The 12,435-nt window shown below is 36.7% G+C and overlaps 1 protein-coding gene across 1 annotated transcript; it reads left to right on the forward strand.

The window, feature by feature from the left end:
- The first annotated feature begins 8,612 nt into the window (after positions 1–8,612).
- LOC111381785 (thylakoidal processing peptidase 1, chloroplastic-like) lies at positions 8,613–11,987 on the forward strand. The gene is made up of 6 exons (XM_023005612.1): positions 8,613–9,934; positions 10,748–10,816; positions 10,917–10,985; positions 11,073–11,159; positions 11,238–11,305; positions 11,552–11,987. The coding sequence occupies exons 1-6, from the start codon at positions 8,978–8,980 to the stop codon at positions 11,670–11,672; spliced, it is 1,371 nt and encodes a 456-aa protein (XP_022861380.1). The 5' UTR covers positions 8,613–8,977; the 3' UTR covers positions 11,673–11,987.
- Positions 11,988–12,435: the final 448 nt, after the last annotated feature.

Genomic DNA, 12,435 nt, shown 5'->3' on the forward strand with positions numbered 1-12,435 from the left:
GCCATTACTCAAAAAGGAAAAAAAAATGGGCCAACAAAATGAGGCCCCCTTGGATTTTAGGCCTGAGGCGCAGGCCTCATCCTCCTGGCGCCTGCGCCTCAGGACCGGGCCTGCATAGCATGTAAAGGGAGCTTTGCAGGCGACAAGCTCCCAAACAAAATGATAATCAATCTCAATGTGTCGAGTTCTAGCATGAAACACAATATTGACAGCCAAGCGAATGGCCAAGACATGATCAACATATATGCAGGCAGTGGATGAGATGGAAATGCCAAGCTCATGAAATAGATAACTGAACCAACAAAGTTCCATACCTATAAAAGCAAGAGCCCGATATTCAGCTTCCGTGCTAGAGTGAGATGCGGTTGTTTTTTTAGCCATCTATGTAGGAAGATTGGGCCCGAGAAAAATGCATGCCCCAATCATGGACCTACGATCATCAAATGAGCCAGCTTAATCGGAATCGGAGTACCCATGTAGGGAGAGATCGGAAGAGCAATGAAACACAAGGGCATGTTCTATAGTGCCTTTCACGTAACGAAAAATGCGTTTGATGACTTGTAAATGAGTGGTGCGGGGATTATGCATAAATTGGCAAACTTGGTTGACCGCAAAGGAGATATCAGGGTGAGAGAAAAGTGAGGTACTGAAGACCACCAGCCATGCTCCGATAAAGAGTGGGGTTGGAAAGGGGGTCATCGTCGATTCAAAAGAGTTGAGTGTCCGGTGGAACTGGAATGGGACATGGTTTACATTCTATCATATTAAATCGCTTGAGGAGATCAACTACATATTTTGTTTGAGCTAAAAAAAGTGAGGTAGATTTGCGGGATATTTCTATACCAAGGAAGAACGAGAGATCATCCATCCGACGACTATCGAAGGTGGAACACAAGAGATTTAAAACGGTATCGATAGCCTGAACGACAAAGCCAATGACTATAATGTCATCAAATATACAAGAATGAAGATGGAGCCAGTGGGGAGTGTGAGTAAAATAGAGAAGAGTCAGAACGGCTGTGAGTGAACTGATGGTCCACTAAAAAAAAGTGAAGGCGCTAAAACCAAGCACGAGATACTTGTTTAAGGTCATATAGAGCCTTTTGAAGACGGCATATATGGTGAGGTCGAGAGGGATCATGGTAACTTGGGGGTTGTTTTATGTAGACCTCTTCTTGTAGGACCCTATTTAAGAAGGCATTTCGAACATCAAGTTGTTGGATGGGACAGCTGTAGGAAGTAATAAGTGTAAGAATGGTGCGAATCATAGTTGGGTTGACCATTGGACTAAATGTTTCATCAAAGTTAAGACCTTCCATTTGATTAAACCCCTTGGCCACAAAACGTGCTTTGTAACGATCAATGGACCCATCCGATTTGCATTTAACTTTAAACACCCATTTGCAACCAACAATGTTCATAGAAGGGGAGGCTAAAACTAGTTTCCATGTGTTATTACACATGAGAGCATCATACTCATCGTCCATAGCCAACTTCCAATGCAGATATCAAGAAGCAACCGTAAAGTTGGTAGGTTTGTGATTCAAGGGATTGAATAATATAGCGAATAGTGCATGGGATAAGGGGTGAGGACTGTGTTGAGAGTAGAGGAAAAAGAGAGAGCGAAACCTTTTCGAAAGGTTTAGGGAGTCGGGAAAGGAGGAGAGAGAAGCATGGACTGGTATCTGGAAAAAAAGATCTTGGCTAGTGTCTTTATGTATAGGGATAAGCTAGGGAGTTGAGATGATATGAGGTGAAAGTGGGTCCAAAGTAAGGTTTTGGGAAGGAGAGTGTATACCTAACTCAGGGAAAGGGGAGCCAAAAGAAGATAAAGACCCATGCGTGGAAAATGAAGTTTAATGGAAGTATTGATTGGGCTCGATAAAGGAGAAGAATTGGTTTGAATTTCGGCTAGCCAGCGATTGGGGAATGAATATCATCAGGGCCAATTAAATTTGCACTCAATGCAGTGGGAGAGTTGGGACCAGCAGGCATAAAAGTTGTACCAGGAGGTGAATGTCTAGCATATGGAAATGTTGTTTCTTCTTCAAAAACAACATTTCGTGAAATATAGACCCGACCGCTTGTCTCAAGGCACCAATATCCCTTGTAGTGAGTCGCTTATACAAGAAATACACACGGTGTGGATTTAAATGTAAGTTTATGTTTGTTGTATAGTGCTAAATGAGGAAAGCAAGCACACTCGAAACTCCTAAGGATAGTATAATTTGGGACCTGAGAGAAAAAGCTGTTCAAATGGAGACTTGGAGTCGAGAAGAGGTGTTGGTAATCAATTAATCAAGAATATTGTTGTAGAGAAAGCTTCTACCCAAAATTTGAACAGAAGATGAGATTGGGCTAAGAGAAAAAGATCATACTCACAATGTGTCGATGTGTTTAGTTCCACCACTCCATTTTGCTGAGGAGTATATGGGCAAGAAATTTAGCGATAAATCCCATGATCGCGAAGAAATGAGATAAAAAGATTGCTCGTAAATTTACCTCTACCATCAATTTGAATTTGTTTAATAGTGGATGTAAATTGATTTTCGACCATTTTAGTAAATATAATGAAGGTGGAGAGAGCCTCTAATATTTGTCCCAACGGATAGAGCTAAGTGAATCAGATGTAATCATAATCCGTGGTGTGATGCAATATACGAGGGACCCCATAAAAATCAAGGTGTAATAAATCCAATGGAGATTGTGCATGGAAATTACGATAGTTAAAAGGATGTTGACAAGATTTGCTCAATGGACAAATATGACAATTCTTAAAAAATTAATTGTACCATGAACAGGTAAATTGCATGTATGCAACAAAATATTAAAGATAGATTGTGCAGGGTGACCAAGGCGGGTATGCCAGACATGTGGAGTCGTGTGAGCACTATAGAGAGCCATTTGATTGGTGTTGGGTGGAGATGTTTGAATATGATAGAGTCCACCCGAGCTATTTCCAGTGAGAAGGACAGTCCCTATCTTGTTGTTCTTTACACGAAATCCATTAGTATCAAATTAAAAAACAGGCATTATCACGGCAAAGACATCGAATATGAAATTAAATTTTTCTGAATGGCAGAAACACATAAAACCTCATTAAGATTTAATAATTTTTGGGATCCGGTTAATTTTGCATTCCCTATATGAGTAATTTTTAGTTCATTTTGATTAGCAACAACTATAGTGTCTGTGCCTGTATAAGGGCGAAATCTGAAATACCATCTAGATTGTGAGATATATGATGGGTTGCCCCAGAATTAAAGCATCGAGTGGAGTTTTGGGCTGCTGTAGGTGATGAAGTATGTTGGGGCACAAATGTCTGAGGCCCACGATATAGACAATAACAAGCAATGTAGCCCATTTTGTTACACCTAAAACAAATTGGACTCTTGCGTGAAGAAGCAACCATCGGTGTGGGAAAGAGAGGGGGCGTTCGCCGAAGAGAGATGGTGGCAGCTAATTGTAAGGAGGGCGACTCCAATTTCACATCGATGGATGGTAACGGGAATGAGGGAATCAACGTCCACGACCACGGGTGCCTCTGCCATGTTCCCTACTGCCACCATGATGAGAGAAAATATTTTGATTCTGATCAGTGGGTCTCCGATCAGCAACCATGGCAACTCCAGAAGCAGTGGTAAGCTTGAGTCTTTTCTGTGAGTGCTTCTCTTTCAAAACTAAATCATAAAATTGGTCAAATTCCAAATCGGATGCATATGAGTGTTGTTGCTAAATTTATGAACTTGAGTCCAAGTCCGTCAAGAGTGTAGGTGATGAGTTCATCATCATCCATAAAACCACTAGCTTGCTTTAATGAATCAAATAGTTATTTTGCTCGATTGAGGTAGTCAGATATTAGGATATTATTGTCCCATTTAAGTGTTCAAATTTTATCTCGGAGGAGCCGCACACTGCTGCCTGCTGGTGGTGAGAGATGTTTAGCCAATAGGCTCCATGCCCGAAAGGCAATAAAACATGAGATGAGGAGTGTTTGGTGGAAGGTGAGGATGTTGCCTTGATCCAACTCAAAACTAATTTGTCTTGAGCGAAATCCGGGTGGATAGTCCCATCTGCCATTACTTTGGGTGGATCTACGATATTTTTTATGACATCCAAGTTCATGAATGTCGAGAATGTCTATAAATTGAGATTTCCAAATGAGATAATTATTCCAATTCTTGAGAATTGGAAATTAGGATGAGATATTGTAGGTGGGAGGAGTTGGATGAGGATGTGGTGAGTTTGGACATTTTTGTGATCAACTTTGTCAAGTCTAAAGTGCTGGACTCCCCGTACTGTGGTGTCTGTGCCATTAAAAGGAGGTGGGAAGGTGGATTGAAATTGTTCGGCGTTGGCCTGTTATGGCTAGGGATGGCAATAGGCCAAATCGAGCTGGCTCGCCACGAGCTCGTGAAAGATGAGCCGAGCTCGAGATCGACTCGACCCACGAGCTCGCGGGTCGAGCTGAGCTCACGAGCTCGTGATTTTATTTATTTTTGATAAATTTACACATTTTTTGACTCTTTTTTTTTAATAAATTTGCATATTTTTTGACGAGAATAGACAAGTCGAGCTCGGCTTGTGGGATTGAGCCAATGATGAGCTCGAGCCGCCCAAGAGCCGAGTTTTAAAAAGCCGAGCGAGTCGGCCATGTCCATTTGACATCCCTAGTTATGACTTTGATACCATGAAGGAAAAGATAAGTTCCAGAATATTTTCATTGATGATGGTTTCCCGTACTTATACATCAAGCTTAGGACTATTTATAGAAATATTATTTACAGAAATAACGTATAAGATAAAATTATATTCTGTCCATAATCATATGCTGTAGTATAATACTCATAATTGATTTGTCCAAATATAGCTGTTGTCCATATAATTCCCATAAATGATTTGTCCAAATATAGCCGTGGCTTAATCAACGTTAGTCTCTTTAGGACCAACATATTCAACCAAAAGAACTGGGAATTGGACTAAAAATCAATTAAATTATGTACTAAAAATCGTTTGCTCAATGACCAGTGCAAAACTTGCATATCGGTAACTAATTAGTTTTGAACAAATGTTATAAGTGTATACTTGAACATGTATTCGGTTTGACTTTCAATTTTTTCCTTTTGAACTGATTGATCGGAGTTCAATCTTAATAATATAGGGTAACTGTGAAGGCAAATTATTGTAATGGTGTATTGGAACTAAGAATTGGTCGATTATCAAATGAAACTATTAAGAATGGGTCCATTGTTTGGTAAGAAGAATAGGTATGAAATGGTGGAAAGGAAAACACACCTCTCTCTAGAGTCTAGCCAAACAACATTTTGTGTGCGCTCAAATTGAATGATGAAAAAGTATATGTACCAAAAAATGAAAACAAAATACTGAACTATGGGACCCTCAGCTCAGCCCTCGAGAAGGCTGAAATAGCAGGTTAAGAGTTAGGACAAACTGTTGTAGAACCAATGGAGACATTGACTTTGACCCAGGTAACGCTGGCTGACGACGTCATCTTTTATTTCCCAGGGATAAATTAATAAATCTTTTGCGTTGAGTCTGTCTGTTGCAAGTATAATAACCTAACGGTACATTTGCAAAAATGTCCAATATGTAAAATTGTCAATTAAAAAATGTATACTTTTGATAATCTTTATAAAAATGGCCAAATTTGATACCAAATTCTCTATTTTACTTTTAATAAAAAAATAAATAATTTCATATTACATATGTTAAATCACAATTAATGCTAAACAAAAAAATGTTGAGAATAATATTTAAAGTACAGAGAAATGTCATGATCGGAATGAAATGTCATTATAGACATTTAATATGTCGAGAATATTTAATATTGTGATTTGACGTGTGTACTTTAGAAATATAAACGGATTCCACTATCGAGAATGATATCTAAAATGTCGAGAACATCATTTTAATGTAACTTCTAATTAAAGTTACGTAAGGGTAATCTCGTCCAAATAATCGCAAAAATGGACATTAAAAATTTTTGGACATTTTTGCAATTGATATTATCAAAATTGACATTTTTGTAATCTCCTCTTACAACTTTTAAGCAATAAATTAAGGTTTTAATGAACAATTATTCTCGAACAGAACCACGTCTCGGGCAGACTCCGTGCCAATAGGGGGACACGAAAAATAGGTCGTACTCAATTTTGTGCCCGTAAATTATGTAGATGCCACTACTCAATTTTGACTTTTTGCAAGTACCAATTAGTTTGGCTTTGTCAAGGTTTTATGAGCTTCCTCGCTCATATTTTCAAGTAATTATTTTTAATTCACTTGATCATTGAATTATTTTGATTATTGTATGGGATGCAATTTAATTTAAATAATTGACCAGTCTTTATTTTGAGAACCAAGTTTAATAGAGCATAATTGAAATAATTCAATGGCTCGATTTTAAAGGTCTTTAAGAGCTAAAAAGTCATTTTGTGTGATTAAAATCTTTTAAAGAAATCTGGCATAAGATAACTTTTTGAGAAAACTCTTTAAAATAAGCGAAAGTAAAAATAGAAACCCTCTAGATGAGTAAAATTATTCATCTTTGAATAATGATAAGCGTACATCTTTTGTTGACGTTTTTATGTGCACTTCATTGGAATTCAAAAAGTGTTGGACGAGAAACTATGTTTATTTTCAAAATTGTGCAACCATGTGTCGTCACGTGATACAATGTCAAAAATGATATAAAATAAAATATGAATGTAGCATGATTAAATTATTTATATCTCTTATGATGTAATTGAAAAACTTTCAAATTCAATTTAATTTAATAAAAAGTGAAGAGATGAATCATCCTCAATTTGAGATCTCGTGTACCACAAATCTTGGTATATACTTGCATTGTTTAATATTTCCATCATTCATTTCAATTTCTATCTATTTACAATTAAATATTTTTAAATAATTCTCAAATTATCTAAATTTCTTTACTTTTTGAGCTATTTTCACAACAATAGATTCTATCCCCGTTTGATAGGGATTAAAATTAAAATTTTAATCTTATTTTAAGTCAAAAATTAATTATACATACGTATTTTATGAAATCTACGACTTTTCGATTATATATTTCATCTTCATTTTATTAAATTGGAGTAAAAAATTGATATCCTACCAAACGGGATTTTATAATTTTGGTCAAACTTGTACTGCTAATATGGAGTAAGACAAAAAAAAAAAAAAGATTTAAAATTCTTTAAAATTATGAAAGTCATAGAATCATGTTGCCAACCACGAAACATAGCAACGTGTCACTTTAACTGGTGACGGAAGTGCATACCTCATCACAGGAGTTAGATGGTGTTTCTTTGATTAGGAAAGAAAGTGACTTTTGAATAGTATTTTTTGAAAAATATCTGATTAAAAAATAGGGAAAAAATTTGAGAACACGTGCATAATATTTATTGTGTGGATGTGTGGATGAAAATAATCATTTAGCAAATCCTAAAATAAATTAATGAAAATCGAACATATTATTATGCCCTTATTTGAGTCACATTATTTTCGAAAAATACATTTTTGACTAGTGTATTGATGGAAAATGTATGGTTAAAAAATAAAAAAATTGAATGTAATATTATTTTATTAAAAAATATGTGATCGAAATGATGTCAAATTACTATTTAAGAATGTATTTTTCCAAATAATATGGATCAAACTGGGCCATAATTAGTCATCTATTTACAGATTTTTATAAATTAAATATTACTCTTTCTTCTTATTTAAAATACTCTTCTTATTATAGAGTATAATAAACAAGTCATGAAAGGATTCATCTGTGATCCTCATTTTCACCAGCAAAAGAAAATGTTAAAATGTCAATAAAAGGTGCTTAGTGGTTAAGCTTCAACTGTTTAAAACAGTCTGATTCAAATTCTTCAATTGATCTTGTCAATGTATCAATAATCAATTCATCATCCACCGGTCTGATTGGAAGGAAAAAAATATTAAATATAGTTAGACAAATTTATAAATTAATTTATAAAAAAATGATAGTGAATTGTAAGAAATGTGTAGGTAATAAATAATGAGTAGTTATAAATATGTGACTGAAATTAATATGTGAACTTTGACTGAATTTATAAATTATTTATCAATTCGATTGTCGAATGGAAGATAAATTTTTCGATCATGTTCGATTGATTTTTCGTTTTCTCCCTACTTACTGGATTAGGGTGGCGAATTTAACCTCTGTTTGATAAAGTTTGTTTTGGATCATAAGTCGATGTATCTTATGAAATTTATGACTAATAAGTGAATAAATGTCGTGAGTAAATGGTTGACTGAAGGAGGTGGGAGCCATGGAGTCAGGTCCTTGGCTCCTATCTGACTCCATGGCTCCTATTGAGATTTGAGGGCAGAAATTAATTTTTTAAACTTTTATTTTAGATTTATGGAAATAAATTGCGGGGTTCTGTAGAAATGAAGTCCTTGGCTGAACACAAAAAAATGGGTGTGAACGCTTTGAAAAGGAGGATTTGAAAAGGTCGTAGTTGGAGAGTCACCCAGAAACTACCTCCACACCTCCACGTTATTGGTATTAAATGTCAAACTGACAGGTCACGGCTTAAGTAAATGCCCGCATTCTTTGGAACGAATTACCATTTTTGCCATCTACTCCGCTGCTGGCATTAAACCCAAATTCTCATCACTACTCTTGTTTTCCAAGTATCTCTCGAAGCCAAGCTCTCTCCGCCCCCAATTCGTTGGAAAAGCTCCGCCGTCCACCGGTTACAGGGTTCAGCTTTTCCATTTTTGCCTTCCAATTTGAACGCACCTTCAATTTTTTCTGATCTAATCAGACTTTTCAATTCGCCTTCTTTTTCTCCAATTTGTCACTGATTTTTTCAATTCTGATGGCATTTCTTGGCTTGTAGGCCTCTCTTTAACCTTACAGTCCACCCCGAACCCCACTATTTTCCTTTACTTCTTGATCAGCTTGTTACAATTTGTCGTTATGGCTATCAGATTAACACTTTCCTACTCGGGCTACATCGCCTCGAGTATGGGCTCCTCGGCATCCTCCAAATGTGCTGGATCTCGATTCCTCCACGAATGCGCATCCCGTACCCGAATCTTTCGTCACCCGCCGCCCCAAAAGCCTGACTCCAGCTACTCCGATTTCCGCCGGGCTAAACCCAGTCCTGGTCCCGTCGGAGTCTCTGTTCAGCCCATGTCGTCGATGTACTCGATGCTGGCAGAGGAAATTTTGGGGGACAATTCACGATCGCCTGTGATTATGGGACTGATTTCTTTGATGAAGCAGTCAATGGGGACATCCAACGCAGGTGTTTTGGGGATTTCACCGATTAAGGCATCGTCGATCATTCCGTTCTTGCAGGGCTCTAAGTGGCTGCCCTGCAACGAGCCCGCTAGTACGGAGGTGGATCGTGGTGGAACCCGTATCAGTAGCAAAGACACCATTGAAAGTAGCAGCAGCATCAATAGCAAAGTTGTGAATGAAAGCAGCAGCAGCAGCAATAGCAAAATTGTGATTGAAAGCAGAAGCAGCAGCAATAGCAAAGTTGTGATTGAAAGCAGAAGCAGTAACAGTAGCAAAGTTGTGATTGAAAGCAGCAGCAGTAGCAAAGACGTGGTTGAAAGCAGAAGCAGCAGTAACAAAGACGTGGTTAAAAGCAGTGTTAACAATAGTAAATGCTCGGAGGCGTTGGCGATGGCAAAGACTGGTGGAGCTAGTGTTAGTGTGAAGGCTTTGCCGCATAGTATTGGCACTAGCTCTAGTTGGCTGTCCAAATTGATGAAGTTATCCATTAGCTCAGAGGATGCCAAGGCAGCTTTAACGGCTTTCAGTGTCAGTATATTGTTCAAGTCTACCTTGGCAGAGCCAAGGTCCATTCCTTCAACTTCCATGTACCCGACACTTGACGTGGGTGATCGTGTCATGGCCGAGAAGGTATAATCTCACTCGACTCAATTGAAGCTTTGGTAGAGTTATTGTTGTTCTTATGATCATTGATGACTGAATTGAAACCAGATTTTATTTTGCTGTTGGACTTGTTTAGAAGTAATTAGATTATTGGATGATATATATTCAAGGCGTTTACATTCATATCTGTATTGAGAAGTATGCTATATATTTTATTCGCGCAAAAGAAATGCTAATGATGGATATCTGTTTCACTGAAGTATTGAAAATATGTTTCTTTTGCATTGCCAGCCATCAAAACGTGGGTCAGAAAAGTAGTTTTGATCGAGATGCTTGTGCCCAGAAAACAAAATCAAATTTTCGGGTGCATATTAGTGTTAGAATTTTGTAAATAATTACAATATTTATTCAATTATTTGCGTTTTCTGTATGCGGGCATGTTTTGAGGTTTTGTTCCAATTTTAGAAGAAGCATTTATTAACAGGTCGCTAAAAATCCGTTACCACTTTTTGCTGGATTCAGCTTATGATTCTTAATGCCATACAAAAATTATTTATTGACTTGCCTTATTTTAATAGTTTGTATTGGAATAAAACACGATGAGGGTTGTCTTGACTACTTGCTTGGGATCTTCTTATGTAATAATCTTCTTCTTGTGTAATGGATTATAACAATGGCCATTGCTTTTAGAGGATTACCAGCGATGTTTTCTGATATCAAATAATTCCTAGAATTTGCTTGATGTATTTATTGATGATTTTGGGATTTGGATAGAGGGCATAAATTTTCTGTGACGGATGAGGTTACCATTTTAACCGTTTCTTATTGGCGGGATTTCAGGTATCTTACATTTTCAGGAATCCCGAGGTCTTAGACATTGTGATTTTCAAGGCACCTTCAATTCTTCAGGTATGATTTGGATTATTGATTGCATGTTAACTGAATTAAGTACTATGTCATCTCATACCATGGAGCTGACACTGTTGTTTTGCTTTGACGTGTTATACAGACGGTCGGTTTTAGTTCAGGTGATGTCTTCATCAAAAGAGTTGTAGCTAAAGCTGGGGACTATGTAGAAGTGAGTCTTACTGTCAAAGAGTTGTTGAAGCTATGTGCTTTTAGCTTGTCATCTTTATCAACTAGACTAATTTTGTGCCTTGTGTAGGTTCATGGTGGAAAACTGTTGGTGAACGGTGTTCCTCAAGACGAGGATTTCATCTTGGAGCCACATGACTATGAAATGGATACAGTGGTATCACTCTCTGTCATCTATCTAAAAATTGTCTGAACGGTTTGACAAACCTTGCTCATTGTTTTTGTTTCAATATAGCTTGTACCTGAGGGCTGCGTGTTCGTATTGGGAGACAACCGTAATAATAGCTTCGACTCCCATAACTGGTAATTAATGTGTTGCTAAATACCTTACTGGCCTTTTGGTTCTTTTGTAAATTATGTTTGCGTTTTGATTTCTTTTGCTATTTTTTGGGTGCTTTCTATTCAAGAATTTATTGTGAAATTTTGAGGCTAATCTCCTGCATAAAACTCTCTTATATTGAAAACAACAAAAAAGAATGGATTTCTATTTTCTACTATACCTGCATCTGGGAAATTTCATATGTTCTGATTTATGATTTTTCCTTTCAGGGGTCCACTGCCTATCGCAAACATCATCGGTAGATCCGTTTTCCGGTACTGGCCTCCCACTAAAGTGTCGAGCATTCTGTACGACTCTTCCCAGCAGAGGAGTGTTTTTGCATTATCATGATACTTCACACCTTTTTCTACAGAAATGGCTTCATTCAACTTCTTTTATCTGCTTGATTCTTTCATGAATCAATTTTTTTCAATTTCTTTTGGGCTTATGCCAGAATATGTGAATATTACTTAACCCTTGTCTATTGATCCCCCAAATGTTCATTGGGAGCAGATCGTCTCGACAATTACTGTGTCATTATTACTGCTAAGGAGCCTAATCTTGGCTGATTTTGTTGTTATCTGTGTAATCAATGCGATTATTCTAAATCTACTTTTGCACCAGTATGAAACTTAGATGAATGATCATTTTTACTCGCTTTGATAAGATGTTTGGTTCAACTTAATCTGCGTATCGTTATGCCCATGCTCTTTTATTTATTATTATTATTATTATTATTATTTTGATAATTCCTATAAATTAATTGTGGTACATTCGTTATACTTTCATGATTGTAACCAAATGGTTTCATTTGCAACTCAAAAATGCTAATGTTGTTAATTGGGTTAATTGACTAATGGCTACCCAACTTTATCCTTAGCCCCGTTTGGCCCCCGTTTTATAGAAATAAAAATGAGTGGAATTATTTTTATTTTTTAATTTTTTTTGAAAAATGAGTGGTTGTAAAATAAGGAAATTTTTTTGGTTTATGTGTAATATTATTTTATAAAAGATTGTGTGATTGAAAATAAAAGAGAAAAATGGAATAAATTTTAACGGGGGGCTTTTAATGTTACAATGATAACTCAATTTGATTTTATTTCATCATGGTCAT

This window comes from Olea europaea, unplaced genomic scaffold (genome assembly GCF_002742605.1).
Source record: "Olea europaea var. sylvestris unplaced genomic scaffold, O_europaea_v1 scaffold2375, whole genome shotgun sequence".
Taxonomy (NCBI): Eukaryota; Viridiplantae; Streptophyta; class Magnoliopsida; order Lamiales; family Oleaceae; genus Olea; species Olea europaea.